The sequence below is a fragment of the Pleurodeles waltl genome, chromosome 4_1 (genome assembly GCF_031143425.1).
Source record: "Pleurodeles waltl isolate 20211129_DDA chromosome 4_1, aPleWal1.hap1.20221129, whole genome shotgun sequence".
Lineage (NCBI taxonomy): Eukaryota > Metazoa > Chordata > Amphibia > Caudata > Salamandridae > Pleurodeles > Pleurodeles waltl.
The window spans coordinates 733,323,950-733,347,245 of record NC_090442.1 but is presented as its reverse complement, the minus strand read 5'-3'; the positions used below and the strand labels follow the sequence as shown (position 1 = coordinate 733,347,245).

Below are 23,296 nucleotides of genomic sequence, written 5' to 3'. Positions count from 1 at the left end.
TACTTGGGTACCATATACTAAGGACTTACATGGGGGAACCAGTATGCTAAATGTGGGGAGAAAAAGGTACAGTTAACAAGTTTTAAGGGAGACAGCATAACCACTGGGGTCCTGGTTAGCAGGATCCCAGGGGACAGAGTCACACACACTGACAACAGGTAGAAAATGTGGGGTAACCATGTCAAGAGAGGGGGTACTTTCCTACAATAGGTATGAAAAAAGAATGTTCTAGAGTGAGAGAAAGACAGAAAGAAGGAAAGAAGGAAAGAAAAGGAATAGTTAATATGTGGAAGCTCCCACAGACACCTGTCCCCATCATATTCACAACCTGGGAAGAGCTACGATCACTGCTTCACTCTCTTCCATCATGAACACCTCCCTTAAGACAGCCACCTTCTCAAATAGCTGGAAATACGCTGAAGTCACTGCCCTCCTAAAAAATCCTCAGCTTGCCCCAAAGTAAACAACTACTGACCGATCTTGCTGCTCCCTTTCCTAGCCAAAGTTATCGAGAAGACCATTAACAGACAACTCTCTAACCACCAAGAACACCACAAACTCCTGGATGACTTACAATCAGGATTCCAAAACAACCCCAGCACTGACACATTCCTCATCGCTGCCACAGACAACATATACACCATCCTCAACCATAGGCAGACCTCCACCCTCATCCTCCTTGACCTCTCTGCCGCTTCAACACTGTATCACACCACACACTCATCACCAGACTACCCACAATAGGAATACAAGGACTACCAGTCACATGGATAGCTTCATTCCTCTCTAGAAGAACTCAACAAGTCAGGCTATTGCTGTTCACATTAGAACCCAAGGACCTAATCTGCAGAGTACCACAGGGATCATCACTCAGCTCCACACTTTTCAAGTTGTACATGACTCCTCTGACAAACATCATCAGTTCCAACAGAGTGAACATAATCTTATATGCCAGCAACACCCAGATCATTTTTCCTTCTCAGAAGACACTGTCACCACCAAGATAAACTTTAAAAAATGCATGACCAGAGTGGCCAATTGGATGAAATAAAACTACCTCAAACTCAACACTTACTAAACTGAGCTAATCTCTGGGAATGAGAGCTCACCTTGGGACTCTACTTGGTTGCTCGCTGATCTTGGACCAACATTCACCCCAACGGACCATGCTAGGAACATAGGTCTCATCCTGGACACCAACCTCACTATGAAATTCCAGATCAACACCTTCACTTCATGCTTACACATCCTTGGTAAGCTACGTAAAACCTTCAAGTGGCTCCCACTGGACACCACTCCTACCACTACTGAGGCAATAATCATAAGCAGAGTGGACTATGGCAACACCCTCAATGCTGGCATCCAAACCGTTAGGAGGCTGGCCTGGCTTGTAGTGGGTACCAGAGGTACTTACACCTTGTGCCAGGTCCAGTTATCCCTTATTAGTGTAGAAGAGGTGTTTTTAGCAGCTTAGGCTGATAGAAGGTAGCTATGGCAAAGCAGCTTAGGCTGAACTAGGAGACATGTAAAGCTCCTACTATTCCACTGGTGTCATATGCACAATATCATAAGAAAACACAATACACAGAAGTACTAAAAATAAAGGTACTTTATTTTGATGACAATATGCCAAAAGTATCTCAGTGAGTACCCTCAGTATGAGGATAAGTTATATACACAAGATATACGTACACAAACCAAAATTATGCAGATAATAGCAAAAGGAAGTAATGCAAGCAAAGTAAAGTTACAGTAGATTGCAATAGGAGCACATAGGTATAGGGGCAACACAAACCATATACTCCAAAATTGGAATGCGAACCACAAATTGACCCCATACCTATGTGAGCTTGTAGAGGGTCGCTGGGACTGTAAGAAAACAGTGAGGGCTAGAAAATTAGCCCACCCCAAGACCCTGAAAGGTAGGTGTAAAGTGCACCTGCAACCCCCAGAGAGCACAGAAGTCGTGATAGGGGGATTCTGCAGGAAGAACAAACACCAGCAATGCAACAACCTGACCTGAGTACCTGTAAGACAAGGGGACCAAGTCCAAGAGTCGCAACAGTGTCGAGAGTGGGCAGGAGCCCAGAAATGCCAGCTGAGGGTGCAAGGAAGCTGCCACCTGTTGGAAGAAGCTTGGTGTTCTGCAAGAACGAAGAGGACTAGGAACTTCCCCTTTGGAGGATGGATGTTCCACATCGTGAAGAAGCTTGCAGAGGTGTTCCCACGCAGAAAGACCGCAAACAAGCCTTGCTTGCTGCAAGGGTTGCCGTTAGGGTTTTTGGATGCTGCTGTGGCCCAGGAGGGACCAGGATGTCACCACTTGGATGAGGAGACAGAGGGGGCACCCAGCAAGTCAGGGAGCCCTCACAGAAGCAGGCAGCACCAGCAGAAGTACCTGAACAGGCACTTAGAAGAAAAGTGAACCAGAGTCCACCCGAAGTCACAAAAGGGAGTCCCACTATGCCGGAGGACAACTCAGAAGGTTGTGCACTGCAGGTTAGAGTGTCGGGGACCCAGGCTTGGCTGTGCACGAAGGAAATCCTGGAAGAGTGCACAGGAGCTGGAGCAGCTGCAAATCATGCGGTACCCAGCAATGCAGTCTAGCGTGGGGAGGCAAGGACTTACCTCCACCAAACTTGGACTGAAGAGTCACTGGACTGTGGAAGTCACTTGGACAGAGTTGCTGAGTTCCAGGGACCACGCTCGTCTTGCTGAGAGGGGACCCAGAGGACCGGTGATGCAGTCTTTTGTTACCTGTGGTTGCAGGGGGAAGATTCCGTCGATCCACTGGAGATTTCTTCAGAGCTCCTGGTGCAGAGAGGAGGCAGGCTACCCCCAGAGCATGCACCACCTGGAAACAGTCGAGAAAGCCGGCAGGATGAAGCGATACAAGGTTGCTAGTAGTCGTCTTGCTACTTTGTTGCGGTTTTGCAGGCGTCCTGAGCAGTCAGCGGTCGATCCTTTGGCAGAAGGTGAAGAGGGAGATGCAGAGGAACTCTGATGAGCTCTTGCATTCGTTATCTGGTGAGATCCCCAAAGCAGAGACCCTAAATAGCCAGAAAAGGAGGTTTGGCTACCTAGGAAGGAGGATTGGCTACAAAGAGAGGTAAGAGCCTATCAGAAGGAGCCTCTGACGTCACCTGCTGGCACTGGGCACTCAGAGCAGTCCAGTGTGCCACAAACACCTCTGTTTCCAAGATGGCAGAGGTCTGGGACACACTGGAGGAGCTCTGGGCACCTCCCCTGGGAGGTGCAGGTCAGGGGAGTGGTCACTCCCCTTTCCTTTGTCCAGTTTCGCGCCAGAGCAGGGCTGGGGGATCCCTGAACCGGTGTAGACTGGCTTATGCAGAGATGGGCACCATCTGTGCCCATCAAAGCATTTCAAGAGGCTGTGGGAGGCTACTCCTCCGCAGCCTTCACATCTATTTCCAAAGGGAGAGGGTGTTACACCCTCTCTCAGAAGAAGTCCTTTGTTCTGCCTTCCTGGGCCAGGGCTGCCTGGACCCCAGGGGGGCAGAAACCTGTCTGAGGGGTTGGCAGCAGCAGCAGCTGCAGTGGAGACCCAGGAAAGGCAGTTTGGCAGTACCCGGGTTCTGTGCTAGAGACCCGGGGGATCATGGAATTGTCACCCCCCAATGCCAGAATGGCATTGGGGTGACAATTCCATGATCTACGACATGTTACATGGCCATGTTCGGAGTTACCATTGTGACGCTACACATAGGTAAAGACCTATGTACAGTGCACACGTGTAATGGTGTCCCCGCACTCACAAAGTCCGGGAAATTTGCCCTGAACGATGTGGGGGCACCTTGGCTAGTGCCAGGGTGCCCTCACACTAAGTAACTTTGCACCTAACCTTCACCAGGTGAAGGTTAGACATATAGGTGACTTATAAGTTACTTAAGTGCAGTGGTAAATGGCTGTGAAATAACGTGGACGTTATTTCACTCAGGCTGCACTGGCAGGCCTATGTAAGAATTGTCAGAGCTCCCTATGGGTGGCAAAAGAAATGCTGCAGCCCATAAGGATCTCCTGGAACCCCAATACCCTGGGTACCTCAGTACCATATACTAGGGAATTATATGGGTGTACCAGTATGCCAATGTGAATTGGTAAATCTAGTCACTAGCCTGTTAGTGACAAATTTGGAAAGCAGAGAGAGCATAACCACTGAGGTTCTGGTTAGCAGAGCCTCAGTGAGACAGTTAGGCATCACACAGGGAACACATACAGGGCACATACATATGAGCACTGGGGCCCTGCCTGGCAGGGTCCCAGTGACACATAGACTAAAACAACATATATACAGTGAAATATGGGGGTAACATGCCAGGCAAGATGGTACTTTCCTACACAAACCCATCTCCTTCACAGACTTCACACCCTTCAAAACACCACCGCCAGACCCATCCGTAACCACCCACACCCCACCACTCCTCAGAGAGCTCCACTGGCTCCCCATCCAAAAGCGCTAAGAGTTCAAATTTCTTACACACACATTCAAGTCACTACACAACACGGGTCTCACATACCTCAACCACCTGCTTCATTTTCACCATCCCACCAGACAACTTTGCTCAGCATCACCTTTACCTGCACACACACCCTCCATCCACAGAAGCAGATCGGGCAGTTGATCAATATCCTACCATGCATTAAATCCTGGAACAACCTCCTCCAAGACATCAGGGCCTCCTTCTCACTTCTTGAATTCCGCAAGAAGCTGAAGCCCAGGCTACTCAATTATTATTCTTGAGGGACAATGGAGACTGCCAGCATTCAGGTCCAGCCTCACCACATGCCTACACTCACCTATTCAGTGCCTGGATACCATCACGGGTTACAAGCAGCACTTTACCAATCCACCTTACATCCCTGTAGCCACGGTGCCACCCTGCACTTAACATACACATGATAGGAGTCACATGCCTCCTTAAGAGGGCTAAAGTTAGAATGAAAAGCCACACAGGTCCTGCAAGTGCTGAAAAGCAAAACATCAAAACTATAAAATAAAGAAAATGTCCAGCTTTTAGGCTGAAGTTTCCAACATAAAAGCAGCAGCAGAAGAAAGGAGTGCACACAGAAACAAAAAGTATCTATGGTAGGCAATGAATACAATGAAAAATAGGAGAATCAACATCTTTGCAAAGTATGCTTCTCAGTTTGAAGCTCCATTACATAAGTATAGTCCAGGAGATTACTTCACCGATAAATGGTTGAACACCATCTTGAAGAGAGAAGCTGTGGCAGCAGAAACTAAGAAGATGACCATGCTGATACAACACCAACCGCACCCACTGTCACAGGAAAATTTCATTGTCTTTGTATCGCAGGTGTGAGAAGAGTGAATGAATGCCCAACATCCTTCCCTTTATCCATCTGGTGTTTTTGATCCTCCATATCATGGTAGTACCACCTCTGAGCTCTCAGCCCAAAATCCGGAACCATGCAGTGAACAACTCACTACTAGAAGAAACTCTTCACAGGTAGGGTAGCCACAAACATACCAACAACAGACCACGGTCCTGAGAAAAGCAGACGGGGAATGAGCACTATCTTCTTGCCTGCTGCTGCATGCAGCATGAGAAGATTACCCCGTTGCCTCCACAAAATCAAAGCTGTTCTACAGTCAATTCTGTTGACTGATGTCACATGAAGTAGAAATGAAAATAATATGCCACAGTGACATATATTTAGCAAGCCCAGACTTCTGCAGGACTACTGGATTTTGGTTTACAAATTAAGCATTAGGTGCACACTTTTAAATGTGACTACAGCAAGGCAAAGCTCATCATCTTGGACTTCATCTCCAGCATTGGTTTCAATACTTTGGATTTTCATATAGCATTAGATCCCATATCAAGATCAAGTAAGATTCACCACAGAGCACTGAAGCAGAACCTCCTATTCTAGAAATCACTGTCTTGTTTCCATTCATGATGACTAAAGCCATTGGCCTATATTTGTGCCTCCATCTTTGTGGTGTCCAAATACTGCAACATGCCTGCTTGCCTTTTTTACCATGTTAAATCCACACCATTCAGTGCTTCTGCTCTTGTCACTGGCTCTCTTGGAAAAAATAATTTAGCGCAATGTTTTATGCTCAACCGATGGGGCCTTCAACGTGATGAGGCATTACAAAAGTAGGTAAATTTGAGACTTAGCAATCCACTCATGTTCTTCCACTCAAGCTTGCTAAACAATTATTCCTTCACATACGGAAGGATGTTCAGATGGCCACACTTTCTCTGCTTAGATCACTCACCTCTGGCACAAATGGCCAATGCTCTTTAGATCATTTAGGGAAATCTGAGCTTCAGTTCAGCATTGAAGACACCGCAGCTCACTTAGTGGTAATATCATTTACTACACTTTGAATCATCACCTTCCCGATACTGATTTCACCTTTGGAAATCACAGCATTAACATGAATTCTTTTCAAGATTAAAATTGATGGAAAGTGGTGCAGATGGACAAGACAACAATGTGATGCTGTGCTGGAGGAGCCTGTTATTTCACAATAGTGAAGCAAGAGTGAATATCAACAACTTGGTTGTAAAACCACAGAATTATTTTGAAAATAAAATCAAACTCTTCAAACTAGGCAAAACATGGCTAACTACTGATGACACCATGCCTGGTTTCAGATATGCAGAAGCCAACAATGATGTTCTCACTGTGACACAGACTAGGTTGTTTTCACAATGAATGTGATTGCCAATGTGAAAAGAACATTTTTCAAAGGTATCAGTACAAACTACGAAAAGTGGGTCATAAATTCAATTTTAAGCATGCAACCTTCACCCCTTTTGCAACATGTAACCAATCTCACCTCAGTTGGTGAGTCGATTTCAGGGTACAGCAAACACATGGTTTCAATCAGCTCTCTCACGATAAGTGGGAACTCATCAAAACTGTTGACATAGAAGATGTTCTTGAGGTTCCTGTGAAGCATGATGCTTTTTAACTCTTCAACATCAGCTCCAGACACCCCCACAGCAATGACACGGATCCCTGAGACAGAAAAAACAACTTAAAATGTGTTGTGGAAAGCTGCACAAGGAGGATATAGCTGGATAACTATGATCGGGCCCATGCAAGATTGTACCCAGGAACTGCAACAAGAAAATGGATAAGTAAAAAAGTCAATGCTCTAAAAATTATTATTATTATTATTATTATTATGAGGTTTCCTAAGGCACTGTACACAGTCGTTCGTCACCTGTGCTTACTTTGCAATGGCTGGGGAGGGAATGCTAACAGTGGGTCATTGCAGGTGAATCTGACTCTTCATATAACACCATTTCAATTTCACTAAAGTGGTGATAGTTATGCTGAAATAAGGCATGCCCAGGACTATGGAAATCAAAAAAACTCAATGCTTAGTTACAAGTAAAGTGCACCCGAGTTTCACCTTATGGAGTTGTTTCTTCGCCCTGTAGAGAATATACATGTGTGATTTATTAACACATTCTTTTCAAAGTCTTACCAACTATTGGCCACGTCTTGCTTCTGATGCAGTACCACGCATGTCTGGCAATCCCAAGCCCAGATAACGCATGTGACAATGTTCATAAATACAAACATTTGTTTGCAAATTATTGTATGGTGTCTTGGTGACACTAGAAGACATTTCCATAAGAATGTCTCATCTTTTGTAATTTTAGACATATCTTGGTCTTGAAAAACATGCTGTAGATTAACATTTAGATACTGCATGCTATATACTATATTGTCTCTTACCACTTGCTTTATAAGCACTTTCAAGCTAAGGTGCATTCATTTTTCAATCTTTAGTGAGTTTAGTAATGTAAGTGAGACAAAGTTCGGTTGCATCATCCTTCAAATTGATGCCACATTTTACTAATATTCTCTTCTAAAAAAATGCGGCCTTGCATTAACATTAATGTGATAGTTGGTGGTGAATCTGTTTACTAATAAATGATATATATATCAATGGCCATTGTTTCATTACATCATTCATGATATTGTTTCATTTGATAACTGGCACCCCAGAAATAACTCAGGTAAGTAGTCTCTTTATGTTTTTATTTTTTCAGTTCTTTCTCTGAAACAATGGCTCACAATCACTTTCCCTATCTCGACATGTGGTACATTTCTCCTTTGACTAGAAACCTACATTTGTTTATTTCCATTTTTCCCGTCATTGTTCTCTTAATCATACCTCTCTGATGAAACTTATCACATTTATGTGGGAACTCATCACTGGACATGTATGTTTTTGCAGAGAATTGTGTCAAATGCCATTGGATGGAACAGGGGACATCTGCGCTAGAGCCATCAGTATGCAAAGAAAACAAAAATGAAAGTAGAATACTCTACCTAATAAATGGGCCACTCTGGCTTGCTGCACCACCTCATCTTGGGATCTTCCATCGGTCAAGAGGACAAGAGTACGAGGCATCGATGCTCTCATTCCTCGGGTGGTCTGAAATATCTCCTTCAGCACAAAACCAATGCCACGACCTGTGCACAATGTGGGATGTAGCATGAGATAATGTGTACTTAATATTTGTGGGATAACAGCATAATGGTTGGAAGCACAACGAAAGGCAATATTCACAGTGCAAAATACTCCTTTGTTTAGTGGTTAGAATCGAAGTTTACCATATGAGACGGTAGGGTCAAAGGGGAATTGGGAAACATTTATTCACAGAAAGGGCAGTTAAGTCGTGATATGCTTTCTGGCAGAAGTGATGGACGCATAATCAGCGAATTAAGGCAAACATATCTGTAGCAGACACAAAGAGAAACACTGAGGCAGTCATTGTAAAGCTGGGAACCATGTAGCCAAGGGAGGGTGAAAGGATCTGGGGCAGAGCAAAAGAGTTTATCAGAAATAAGTGTCAGCATCCGGCAAAAGCATTTGCCAAGCTCACAGTAGAAATACTTATCTCATTCAATTAAATCCATTCATACATGCCGCCAAATTGCAAAATTATAGATGATTCTAAAGACTAGAAATATTTTACAAGCTCTTTTTATCTCTTATTGTTGATTTCAATATGAACATTTGGATAATAGTAAAATGGGCTGGAAATGGGAATCAAAACGCATCAACAATTTGACCTCATCCACCAGTACAATTTCACTAGAATGTTCACTTCTGCAATTATGCATGTCCACCTGAAAAACAATCTCCTGTGACACTTCCTTCACCTCTCTTATCATATTATTATGGTTACCCTTCCTTTTATTGCAACAACACTTGTAAAAATGACCTCTCTTTCCAAATCCATTGCAAAACGCACCTTATGCCGGACAATTACTTGCATTCGCTTTATGTCCACTATTTCCACACCTGAAGCACTCCCCTTTGAATTTAACCTGCTCTTCTTTTTTCCTCCCTCTCACGGCTTCCTTGGCTTTCACCTCACATACTACCTCTTCAAATTTCCTGTTCTCACTCAACTTTTTATTTTTCACAGCACTCAATTCCATGACGCATTTCAACATAATTTCAACCCTTTTCGCCACCATAATGACCTCTTCCAATGGCGGCTCATCTCTAATCTTGTCACTACTACACTTAAACACAAACTGAATACGAATTCTCTCATCTACCAAACTCCCAAACTTGCACGAGGCTGCCAACTTTCTTAAACTTGTTATTTACTCCTCAACTGACTCATCGTTACCCTGCTCTCTTTTTCCAAAATAATACCTTTCCATAATCATACTCACCCTTGGCAGACAGTGCTTATTAAACTTCCAAATACATATTTCAAACTCATTCAAATTCCTCACTTCCTCACTTCAAAAATCCGGTAAATTCTCCAACACCTCCTGTCCTTCCCCACCAAGACAATGCATTAGTAAAGCATGCTTCCTCTCCGCACTCAACGTAGGACCACACACTCTTGCATAGTGCATAAACATTTTCTTCCATTTTGCCCAGCGCAACACTGGTTCTCTTGGACTACTCAGGAAGAATGGTGGGGGAGTCACATTCTGCATTTTAACTAATATTGTAGACCCGTATAACATACATTATAAATACAAATTCCACAAAACGCTTCTGAAAGAAACCCACAAAAACAAAATAAACAAAAATAGTACCCAAAAGAAATACACCTATAACAAAACACAAAAAAACAAAAAGAACGATGAAGTTGTCCCTAAAAGTCCATAAACAGATAACTTATAGTTCCAAGACTCTACACCACAACAGGCAGAGGTGTGCCTGTCACCATGTTCTTCTGCCCTATAGTTCTAAGTCTTAACACAACAGGCAAAGGTGTGCCTATCACCGTGTTCTTCTGTGTTCCTCATAACAAAAACTCCTTTACTTCTGTGTACTGCTCCTTTAAGAGCAATCCTTCTCCTCCAACCAGAACATGAACGAGTCTGCCCCTTTAAGGCTGCCTGCCCCTTTAAGTTTCCTTTTAACAAAACGAAAGCGGAAATACTTGACGATCATCCCGCTCGTTTAAAAATTATGCCAAATGCACTCAGCTGACTTCCACTACATATCTCTGACCTTGAGAAACGTAATTGAAAAAACTTCCAGAGTCACCGCACTGGAACGTTGTTAATCTAGCGAGTTTTCATCTGAAACGGTGATCCCCACAACGTATGCTCCAAACTGCTACACCAACAAGGATCCCCCGCAGAGACAGCACAACCGGATCAAACGCGAACAATGAGCTCTCTTCACAGAAACGGTAAGAGCCTCTCACCATGACTCCATGCCATGCGGAGGCGCTATATCTTCACGCAACACTCGTTGCCAATGTGAAGTATGTAACTCACGACATGGGACACAGTTTTGCTTTTGCTCCACGTAGGTTTATTACTGTAAGCGCACAACCATCTGCTTCTTCATCGGACCTCCAACCGTCCACCCTCGCGCTTCCTCATACCTCTAACCCCTATCCTCCGAATCCTGTTGCCATGCTAAATGACTCCATTCGGTAATGGAATCATTTACCAAGAACATCACACTGACCAGCTTATATATTGTGCACCTACATTCTTGGATGAGCTGAGTTGTTCAGCTTTGGCCCCACTAATATTTTCATGTAATGATCTATTATCTTTACAGACATTATAAAGACTGTGGAATTTCACCCTGTAGGAAAGTAGGATCTTTCTTATATAGTTACCCCCACTTTTTGCCTGGTGTCAATGTGTTTTGACTGTAGTACACTGGGATCCTGCTAAGCAGGACCCCAGTGTCAGTGTACCCTACCCTAAATTTAGTTGGCACATAACCTTTACATCCCACAATTAGCATACTGGTTTATCCCTGTAGATCCCTAGTATATGGGACTTAGGTACCGAGGACATTGGTCCACCAGAGGTTATGAGCTCTAGCATGTATTGTGTCACCCAGGGGAGCCCATGCAAACTGTGACTACAGGCCTGCCATTGCAGCCTGTGTTAAATGGTGCATGCACATTTCACTCCTGATAAAAGGTTCACCTTATATCATGGTCACTGCACTCTGACTCTATAAGTCACCACTAAGGTAGGACCTTCTGCCCAAGGGCAGGGTGCATGGTTCTGAGTGTGAGGGCACCCCTGCATGAGCAGAGATGCCCCTACAAACCCCAGACTTCATTTTCTAGGCTTTGTACGTGCGAGGAAAAGGTATGTGTAGACACTGGCCATCATGAGATGTCCAGCTACATAATGGCTTCACAGAACCTAGTCATGTTTGGTATCAAACATGTTGGAATCATGCAACTACCCCGATTCCAGTGCTGATTGCATGATAACATGTACTCTGAAGGTTCTCTAGTTAATCCCCCATGTTTGCCTGTACAGCCTTGCTCGGTTCTGCATGCAAGCCTGTGCTGCTGCTGACCCCAGACACTGTCCCACCCTGCTGCTGCTGACCTTAACTCAGACAGGGGAAGACAAACAAAGGATTTCCTGTATAGGAGAAGTGTTACCACAGCTGTAGAAATAGGTGTCTCTGGGCTAGGGTGGGGAAGCTCTTGAGTGCCACTAGACTGCTTTGAAGTGCACATTTGGTACTCTCCTTGCATAAACCGATTTACTCCAGTGCAGGAACCCCCGGTTCCCACTCTGGTGCAAAATCACAAAAAGGACAAGGGAGTGGGAGGTGCCAAGAGCTCTGCCAGGTGGCCACTTGATTCTGCAATCTTGGAAACAAGATAAGCAGAGGCCCCTGGGAGCATCTGACTGGTCAGTCCAGCTAAGTAGCACCCCTGATCCCACCACCCCCGATAGGTCGGTCACTACAGAGGCTGTCCAACCCCCTTCCTCAGTTACCTAAGGGCTCCCCTGAGGGTGGGACCCTAGATTCATCTACAAGAGTGGTCTGCAAGATTCTTCTACAAGATTCATCTGCACGACTCTTCTGCAAGACACTTCAGCGACCGGTGCATTGCAAGAACTCTGCATCTTCTGTGGCTGTGAATCCTCCAGAGTTACACGGACTCTGCCTGCACTTAGGACAGCAAGAAGGAATCTCCCTTGCAGTAAAGGAGCCACTCCCCTGCATCTGCAGGCACCTGAACATTTACAATCGGTTTGTAGATCCTGCCGTCCTACAGACTCTGCAACACAAGAGGTGGTTCTATGGCTCTCCAGATGCCTGACCTGTCTTTGTTGCAACCAAGAAGTCTGTGGATCTGCTTGACCACACCCCCTGTGCACCACATCTGTTTGCTTTTGCAAAGGCTTGTAGGCTCTTCAGTCCGAAGACCTCCTATCTCCAAGAAGTGCCAGCCTCTAGCATCACATAGCTCCAAGAGCAACGTCCTCCCTTCTACTCCTGCAACATGGGCATCCATCTTTGTTGTGCTGCTGAGGCATCCTTCCGTCTCCCTGTGCCTGCTGCCAGAGGGCCCACCCGGGGTCTCCAATGATTCCTGCTGGCTCTCCTGCTTGCTGAGGGCTGGCCTGGACTTACGTGCAAAGGTTGAGTCCCTAGGACCTTGCTGGTCCCCAAATTCTGCAACACTTTGTGCAACACTTTCTTGCATTTAACATGGCTTGTTGGAAGTCCTGCTAACCACTGACACCCCTGCAATTTAACGGGCAGTGTGGTACACCTGGTGGATGACTTCTGGGATCTTCCTGCATCGCCTGGACACCACAGCTGCACTTCCACGACAACAGTCCCTCAGGAAAGCATCTCCAAAAAGGGTGTGCATTGCCCTCCTGCATCGCTTGTGCATCTCTGGGTGGTCTTGACTATGGCCCTTCATTCCTTAGGTCCTCTTCATCTGGAATCCATGCATGGGTTCCACCAACCTGGTCTACAGCTCACAACAGCAGCTGTACAACTGAGGTCCCCACTGACTTCAGCAGGAGGTTCTGACACAAATTTACCCCATGTACCTGGGTTCTATGGTGTAGGTACTCAACTTCTCTGGGTATCCACGGGAGGGGCACTCTTGAACCTTCCTTGTCCCAACGGATTTTCTCAGGGTCCTCTGAGAAGGGTCCTAAAGCACAAAAATCCCAACCGCGACTTTCCCATGTTATCATTTGGACACTTGACGCGGGGTAACAACTCTGCACATGGTAGCTACTTACCTTTGGTGTTTTAGTGCTTCCCCAGTCCTGAAGGTCCTTGGGCTGTAGTCTTGGTTGGTAGTGACATTCACATCCCATTTTTTTAGTATATGATTTGGCCCTTCCCCCCATAGAAGCCCATGTTATTTTATGCCTTTAATTACCTGTTTCTAAGTATGTTTTTGTGTGTAACTACCTCCGGTTAGGAGATATACCAAAGTTAGTTTAGTACCTGGGTTGTAATAAATAATACATTATTTTTCTAAGTCTGGTGTGGTCGTTTCTTGTGTGTACATCACTGACTGACCTATATGGTATTTGCAATTGCTTTACACGCTCCCCAATAAGCCTTAGCTGCTCTACATAGCTTCCCTTTTAGGGATCTGGTTAGCTGGAACCACTTCTTGCACTATCACTAAAGGTTGCCTGGCCTCACCTATTGGTGTACACCATATACTGAGCCGGCCTCCTACACTGGTGGTGCAACGGCTGGGATAAAGACTGGCATTGCTTTACTACTTGGTCATAAGTGAGTTTCCACAAGAAACCACTGCTGACTTAGGTACATACTGTACTTTTTACAAATTTATATTTTTTCCTACATTTTGGGATTGTGTGTCAGGGGTCTAGCATAGCCTTTTCTCCATTCCCTTAAATGTTTAAGGGTAGTTGGAGGTACACTACACTGTCACCATGTCTTCAGTTGATGGGGCTGACCAGACTCGGGAGTCTAGCCATAGTGGCCTTAAGTTCTAGGAACAGAGGACCTTGTGTAAAGCTAGGAAGCTGAAGACAGGTAGTCACCCTACTAAACCTCATCTCCTAGAGATACTCATCCACTATGACCTTCAAACTCCTGAAGGGAAAGTAGAGCACAGAGGCCAAGGTGGGAGGAATGACCTCCACAAGCTGGAGAAGGAAGTACCTAGTACTTCAAGTTCTCAATCTGAACATGCCCAAGAGGACTCAGAAGAGATCCTTGAAGACAACCCTGGGCCTGTAGGGGGAAGTACAGAGGAGGGACAAAAGGTAGGCCCACTTTTTCTCCCAGTGGGTTGGTACAAAGGGTTACCAGTAGGAATAGATCCTCCTTATCTTCATCCTCACTCTCCTTAGCACCCTCTGCTCAGTCTACCCTTTCTAACAACTCAGAGGAGTTAGCTTTAGATATAGGGTACCACTCGCTCAAACTTGAGAAGGCAAAACTCAAGTTGAAAAGGGAGCAGCTGGCCCAAGAAAGGAAGCCCTTGAGGTGGAGAGAGAGAAAGGAAGAATGTGGGGGTAGGACCGCATGGTGGCAGCCGCAGGGAGTCCAGGGTCAGTGAGGAACACTTTGACTCCAGGAATCTCAGCAGAATAGTTGCCCCTTACAAATCTGGGAATAATATCCACAAATGGGTAACTGCTCTGGAGAGGCCCTGTAAAGTCCAAAAGGTCCCCCAGGGGCAGCTATCCTGTGGCTCTCCTTTGCAAACAAAGTTTGCAAACAAAGTTAGAGAAAAACTTTGGCAGTCAGAGAAGAGGAGGAAGACAACTATCAGGTTTTGAAAGAGGCACTAATTAATAGGTTTGGGCTTACTACTGAGGAATACAGGATTAGGTTCAGGGAAACTCAGAAAGATTGTGCAGTTAAGGCTCTGGAAGGCTGGCTGCATGGTACATGACTATGAAGGGCTGCACAATTTGATCATGAGAGACCACATCCTTAAAAACGGTGTCTGATGCACTGTATCAATACCTGGTGGACTCTGAGCTGACCTCTCCCCAAAACATGGGAAAGAAGGCAGACAAAGGGGTCCACACTTGGGTGATTAAGAAAACTCATAGTGGGGTGGCCCCTCCTCATCCACTGGAAAGAAACCTTGGAACTTTGCATGTAAAACAAAAGGCCATAGGACATCTGACCCCAGTTGTCCTAAGAACAGCACCAGTACTTCTACTACTCCCCCTAGTGCCCCTTGCACTAACACTACTAGTAGTACCACAACCAATGGTGTATCTGGGTTCACCTTGGGTACTGCAGTGGACTCTGGCCTAGTCAGAGAAACCACTGAGGCTGTCCTGGTATCAGGTGGTGGCAATGACCTTGCCACTTTGGCAGCCTGACCTCCTAATATGAGGAAATACAGGCAGCACCCCCTCACTAATGTTATTGAGGCAGAAACGTACAGGGACACAGGTGCAAGTGTCACCATGGTGACTGGAAAACTGGTGTCATCTTATCAAATCCTACTTGGGCACACTTACCAAGTAACCAACTCAGACAACATCACTAGGTGCTACCACATGGCGGTGCTTAGTTTCAGCTGGGGGAGGGGATTACTGGTCATAAGAAAGATGAAGTATTGTCATCCATTCCTTTGTTGCATAGTATATCATCAAGGGAAGGACTGGACAAGGAAGCCAGATGAGGTGGTATGGTTCTGAAAAATTCCAAGTAATCTTCATTACTGCAAGCCTGGGCTTCCTCATCCCAGTCTTCAACCCCTACCCTCCCTTTTCCATGCCTCCCTGCCAGCGTGGTAACTCAGAAAGTGATCACAGCAAGCGGGCAAATATTGCTTGTCTGGAGAAATATAAAACACCTGCAAGTGAATTACCTGTCTTCAAGTGAAGGATTCACCTCAAGGGTAAGGACTGGGACGAGGAATCCTAGACTGGGAGTAATAGTGTACTGAAGGATTTCCATACCGAAATATCCATCAGAAATAAGAAAGTATTACAAAAAGATGCATGCAAACATTTTCTAAGTGTAAAGCATCAAATGTGAAATAGATTTGCTTTGAGTGTCCACTAGCCAAACAGCAGCTGAGTCAGCAGTGCCGTCATACTTTTCACAAGCAGATCCTTAAAGCATGCAACACTTTAATAAGAACACAATAACCATAAGCTACACCATACAATGCCTACCATTCCAATAGCATAACAATTATAAAGCTACACAAAGAAGACTATGTGCTAGGGCCTCCAGTGGCTAATGCTTTTATGCAATGCTTACTCACTATGCAGTTCTCACAAGTCACCCACAGAAGGCAGACTGCAGCCAGTCAATTTTGGTTCTGCTAAAGATGACCCTGACCTATAGTTTGTGTGACTAATATGGAATAGAAACATAAGTAAACAAGCCAAGAGCCTTTAAAACACATTATGACACAGTGGTTTAGGCATAGCCAAAATCCCACTTTCTTGACATAGTTTCAGAAGGTCAGTGCTCTCTCTTACCCGTCTTGGTGTTGCCTCCAACGTAGCTAAGAGCCTTGACTGCCTTCAGAACAGCATTCCTGTCTTTATATTGGTTCAAGAAGAATTCTACTCGAGGCTCATCACTGTACTGGGCTATTGAAATCTAGGAAAAAAGAAGACAAAGGCATATGACAAAAAGGCACAACTCAGCAAACAAAACATGGCTTAATATGCATCACCAGGGCCTGCTGGAATATACTGCTGTTGCATACTACAACAGTCAGCAGACAACCAGAGTTGTTTGTGCGTGTTAGCTGACATTGTTGAGACATCGACATACAAATCAATTACAACCCTTAAGCCGATGAAGAAAAAGCGTCTCTGAATATTCAGATGTAACAAATCCCAGTAATTAAAGGTATCTGACAAGAATAATACCCGTTAATTTGTCCTGTTTTTCTTCAATTCAAGAAAGTCATTCTTAGGTCTGGCATAGAGACAGTTCTAGCTGTCTCGCAGAGCCTCATGGTTTGCAAAAAACATAATAAATATATACATACAGGTATGAACATATGCAGGGTGTTTGGGTCAGCCCCCCTTCATCCATTGCTTTGTGTCATTCACATTGTACCTCTGCCCATCACTGTACGCATGGGGCAACGGATCAGCCCAGTTCATCCATGTGCACAGTCCCCTGAACAGGAGTGTGCTTTAGCACCACGGCTAGTGTAGATAAGATACTGGACCAATTATTTATTTTTATACTTTGCATTGTTTTGCCGAATTGTATTGGCAAATTTGAAATGATTTTCACAAAAAATTTAAAAAACAATTGCACGCTTGCCAAAGCCAGACCTATTGGTTGTACTAATGCTTGCTTTTCCTCTTCTGATTCTTCATCTTCCAGCTCTGGGTACATTCATCTTTCTCACCGTTCAACAAATCACTTTCCAATAGTTAGCAGTTTTCTCTATACTGCATGGTGCACCATCCTCCTTATATACAGCCTTTTTTAAACATTAGCATTTTGCTGAAGCCCTGAAAACTCTGTAGTCCTTTTATATTGTTAAGTCTTGGTAAATTAATCCTGGTCCATTAGAAATAAAAAACACCTCAACATCTTTCTGATTATCAAATGCAATTTACATCTGCAGAGAATGTAATTCCTTCGAAATATGTTTTGAACATCTTCCTATAGTATTCTCTTCAAATGTTGCTCTTCTCAACTATTCTGTAAGAACACTGGTCCACAGATCCCAAGGATATCAACTCCATTATTAAATTAGGTCATATTGTATAATAGTTTCTAATTTCCTTTACAGCCACCTTCCAGTTCTTCTCTACCACAATGGCAAACAGTCTTTAATTAACAAGTTAATTGATCCCCAATAACATCTGATCACACCGATGACAATAACGAGTTGTTGTCTTTTAAATTATTCCTTTAGTCCTTAAATATTTATAATTTTTTATGAGGTTGGGAGCACTTCGATACCTGTAAACTGTTAGAACTGATACCGCTCTCTCTGAATTTTTTTGCTTAAAAGCTGTTAGTGTGCATGCAGTGATTCTATCTGATCACACCTCCAGCCAACATGAATTTGCATCGCTAAGAATTAAAATATATATTGTGGTAGCTGGATGTAAGGGGGTGCCCTACAGGTAGGTGGACCGACCAAAAGGGGGGGTTTGCATGTGTGTGGTGTGTGAGTGTATGTGTGTGTGTTGAGGGGTGTGTGTATGCATACGTGCGGTTGGGAGGAGATGTTTGTCAGGACGTTTGTAGGCGAGTGTATGGAAGTGTGTGGGCGAGAGGGGGGTGTATGCACATGTGTGGACATGTGGGAGTGCCAGGGACAGGAATGAGGATTCCTGTCGCCGGGTGTGTTACACCAGAGTTTTCGTGGCGGGGCGACTGGAGTGAAAAGCCTGGCAGTTTGCTGCCTTGTAATACAGCCAGAGGCATTAGGCATGCCACTGGCCTGGAGGAGCTCGCCGCCGGCCACGCCTGTCTGACCGCACCAGTGGGACAGGTGGTGTTGTGGCGGTTTGTATTTGGCCAAACCGCCAATCTTGTAATGCAGCGGTCTTTACCTCTAGGACCGCAGCGGTAAGACCGCCACCGTGAGTGTGTGCGGTCTTAAGATTGCCACACTCGTACTGAGGACCTCTATGTCTTTATTCTAAAATTGGAAATATTTTCCTATGGCCCAGTCCTTGTGTAGCCCACAAAACTTTAACCTTATAATTTGCTTAATTTGGCCACTTCCAAATCTCTTGTGTTAAATCAATTAACTTTACTCTAAAGAAATCACTGAGATATATTCTTACAGCAACTACACATCACCAAGAAAAATTCCAACATTTCATTCTTCTCCAACGTCTTATTTAGCAATTCCTCCACTATCTGCCTCTTTAATGTAGGCAATCCATGATTCTTGAGTGTAACAGCATTCTGTTAATCTCTAGTGATAACACTTGTTGGCAAAATTAACACATATTCTGTCTCTCTTCCTTTCCAATGAATATCTACCTCCTCAACAAAATAGTCAATGGGACAAACTTGACAGCCAGACTACTATTCAGTGCTTACCTCCTGACTCATATTTCAGTTTAAAATTATATTTCTGTATTCTCATACCTGGCCAGCAACCCTGGACAATATCTAACATATTAATTTGTGTGAAGTTATCTAACTTCTAGATTCATGATTATATCACCACCCAAATAAACATTTTAAAAAAATTCAAAACCACTGGCAACATCCGGACTCCCCTCAACAAAGGGGAAACAGCCGTCCTCATCTTCCTAGTTCTCTCAGCTGTTTTTGACACCATCTCCCACCACACACTCATCGCCAGACTCCACAACATAGGCATCCAAGGAACCGCCCTCAGGTGGATATCCTCCTTCTACTTCGACAAAACACAATGAATCCACCTCAGGCCCTACACGTCCGAACCCAAACTGATCCTCTATGGAGTTTCTCAAGGCTCATTCCTCAGCCTCACCCTCTTCAACATCTACATGACATCCCTTACCAGCATAGTCAAATCCTACGGGTTCAACATAATATCCTACACAGACGACACACAACTCATCCGCCCTGTTAAAAATGAGATCTTGAGTTGGCAGGGTATGCACCCTGTCCAAGAAGGGATCACCACCATAATCTGGCTAAGTCACATTAACTGGTAGCGTGGCACAGAACAGACAGGCTTATCTAAAGAGGCAATGTGTAAAGTATTTGTGCAACACACAAACACAGTAACACAATGAAAACACCTCAAACAAGACTCCACACAGGTTTAGAAAAATAGACAATAATTTTATATATAATTAAAGACCAAAACGACAAAAAACAATGAATTTTAGAAGAAAAAAAAGAGTTCTAGCACTTTGAAGCAAATAGCGCTTTACAGGTTATTTGGGGTCGTGCTGGACCTGGGCAAAGTCAACAGATTAAGCTGATAGCGATGGAACACGGGCCAGGTACAGAAGTCCTGCAGGCCTGGGGAATAGAGTATCTTGATTCTGGTTGCAAACATGAGATGCAGAGTCGATGCAGCAGTAGATGTGTCAATGTCACTCCAGCAGTATAGGGGTGCTTTGATTTTTTACACGCGTTGATGGCAATGTGTTGGTTTCCAAACCAAAGCATCGAAGCTGCGATGCATTGTTTGTGAAGCCGATGGGCTGGGATTCTCCAAGCTGTTGAAGGGATGCGTCGATTGTCCTTCAGCTATGGAAGCGCTGAGTGTTGCATTGATGCCAATGCACCAGGTGCTATTTCCAGCAGTCACAGGATGTGTTGGTCGATGCAGTGGTTCCAGAGGTGCTGCTTGGGCCCCAAGTGTGATGTGGTGGTTTTACTACCGCAACAGATTTGATGCATCGGTTGCGGCTTCTAGGAGGCAGAAGGTGCCTTCACTGATGGAAATATCTGGGTCCACTTCCACAGGCACAAGAGCAGGGGTAGAGACTTTGATATCCCTGAGTTTCTAACAACAAGAGACAAGCCAACAGGCCCTTGGAGATCAATCTGGGGTGCAAAGCAGAATCCAGCACTCCCTCAGCAAGGTCAGAGGGCAGCGGGCAGCAGGGCAGCACAGAAGAAAAGCAGTCCTTCCAGGTCAGCAGTGCAGAAGAGTGACAGTCATTGATGCAGCACAACAGTTCATCTGAGAGTCCAGTTGTAGGTCCATAAGTGTCTGATTTGGTGGGGCTCAGGGACCCAGTACTTCTACCCAAATGTGCCTTTGAAGTAGGGGTGACTTCAAAGAAGGGTCTGTGAAGTGCACAAGTATCCATTCTTCCTCAGCCCTGGCTTCAGACTATTAGTAGGGGGGTAATCAATCTGTTGTGTGGGGACAGGCACTGCCTATTCAGGTGTGTCATCCCCTCCCGTCCTTCCTGACCAGGAAGATCCATCAGAATGCAGATGAATGCAGATAAGCACTCAGGCACAGCGGCCCTTCCTGTGTTTGCGGCTGTCAAGAGGGAATTCACAAAGTGTAGCTGTCACCTACCCCAAGCCTGTAGTGGAAAGAGGCTGCAGGCACACAAAGCTCTACTAGTAGAGAAATGTCAATTTTCTAAAAGTGGCATTTCTAAAATAGTAATGTTAAATTCTAATTTGCCTGTAAAGAGGAATTATCATTACCATTCCAAAGATATGAAACATGATACAGCTACTCCTTTCTAATCAGGAATTACAGCTTAAACGTGTATTAAGGAATTCCCAATGTTAACCTATGAGAGGGGTAAGCCTCACAGTAGTGAAAAACGAATTTAGGTGTTTTCAATACCAAGACATGCAAAACTTAAAAGTAGATGTCGTTTCTTTTACTTACACAGCACTCTGCCCTATGGGATACCTGGGGCCTACCTTAGGGGTGGCTTATGTGACATAAAAGGAGAGTTTAACGACTGGCAAGGGGTTTTAAATGCCAAGTTGAAGTGGTAGTCAAACTGCACACATAGGGTCTGCAGCTAGACTCGTGAAGGATCAGCCCTCATTGCACCCACACCTCCCCGCCCCTCAGGAAACTACACTGGCTGCTGGTCAAGAAAAGATGCCACTTCAAGCTCCTCGCCAACCTGCTTAAGGCCCAGCATGACTCTGGAACCTCCAATATCAACCACTGCCTGAGATTTCACACACCCTCCAGACACCTCTGCTCCACCTCACTCACGCTGGCCCATTTGCCCTGCATTAAATGCTGCAGAGCAGGAGGATGCTTCCTTCTCCTACTTTGTAGCCAGCCAGAGCAGAGGGGGAGAACCTCCCCCTGGACCTTAGGACCTGCCTTACTCTTCAGGGGTTCTGAAGGTGCTGAAGACCAGGCTGTTCGACTGAGACCCCAGACCCTGCCAGCACCTGGATGCCCTCATGAGTGGCAAGTCACACTCTACAAGTCGAATGCTTGATTGATTGATGAAAGCCCACTATAAGTTCATTCTTTTTTTGTTGATCACTGCATGTACAGTGTTGCTCCCCAGAGCTGTCTTGGTGCAAATTTAATATTTACCTCCTTGCTACTGCTATTGCATCACATTACCCTAAAAGTAATAGCATTGGTGGCAATAACTACCAAGTGTCCTTACTGAAACCTGACAACCCGGCATATATGGAGCAAAATGTGCACTAATGCTCTGCAAACACAAATGTTACAAGTTTTTGTTTTCCAGTAATTCTGGATAACTCACAATCATCTTTACTAAATTTGCATTGAATTTATGCCCCTGCCATTTATCTCATATACTAAGAACATGATCTGAGAACCCATAAAATTACATTTATTCCTCTTCATGCTCCTTTCTATTTCAGAATTTCTACCACTGAGCTTGGGATCATGCTCTTGCTTATTCGCCTCATAAACAACAATGCATTCTTTTAAATACATCAAATTAGTAACATCAATGTGCATCAATGAAAGAGGTACAATGAATATGGAAAAGAGGTTAGTTATGTGATGGGTTGACAACATGCACATGTGAAAGAAGGCAGCTCTCTCTAAAGTAGATATCATTTTCCCAATACCGGTAACAGCAATCATGAATATGGCTCAGCTCAAACTACATCATCTTTCACAAACCTTAATGTGACCCTCTAGTTTACAAACAGTACAGACAGGAGAGAATTACTCTGCATACACTTTGGATTTTATTACATCCAAACAAAACAGTTTTTCCAAAGGTTTTATAAACCCAATGGAAATTAGTAAATTAGTAGCCTACTGCACCCACTCCAGTGGTATGTGTTTGATCCCAGAGTCACATGTTTGAAGCATGGTGAGTCAACTCCTCCTTTCAAATGTTTCCGATTGATAAAATGGGTACCACTGAGTTGGGTAACATTAATTATACAGTATCTGTCAACATAACTTACAAGGGGTCCTAAGGATCCCCAACACACAGTATGAGTTCAGAAGCACTTAGGCCCTCATTACGAGTCTGGTGGTCTCATGACCGCCAGACTTGCGGTAGCAGACCCACCACAGACGGGCTGGCGATGAAGACCACCACATTATGAGTGTGGCAGGTTGGCCTCAGCCAACCTGCCACATCCCCGCCTGTACCACCAGGGTGGTTG

The 23,296-nt window shown here is 44.7% G+C and overlaps 1 protein-coding gene and 1 long non-coding RNA gene across 2 annotated transcripts in view; one reads left to right on the top strand and one right to left on the bottom strand.

Moving 5' to 3' along the window:
- LOC138288093 (collagen alpha-1(VII) chain-like) overlaps positions 1–23,296 on the bottom strand; it is a 963,348-nt gene that overhangs the window by 643,120 nt on the left and 296,932 nt on the right. The window contains exons 23-25 of the mRNA XM_069229319.1: positions 16,741–16,864; positions 8,350–8,493; positions 6,839–7,020 (exon numbers count right to left, since the gene is read on the bottom strand). Of these exons, the coding sequence (XP_069085420.1) occupies positions 6,839–7,020; positions 8,350–8,493; positions 16,741–16,864 (450 nt within the window). The remainder of the gene's footprint in view (positions 1–6,838; positions 7,021–8,349; positions 8,494–16,740; positions 16,865–23,296) is intronic.
- LOC138288094 (uncharacterized) overlaps positions 10,427–23,296 on the top strand; it is a 155,845-nt gene continuing 142,975 nt past the window's right edge. Inside the window, exon 1 of the long non-coding RNA XR_011202344.1 lies at positions 10,427–10,691. This is a non-coding gene — a long non-coding RNA (uncharacterized lncRNA). The remainder of the gene's footprint in view (positions 10,692–23,296) is intronic.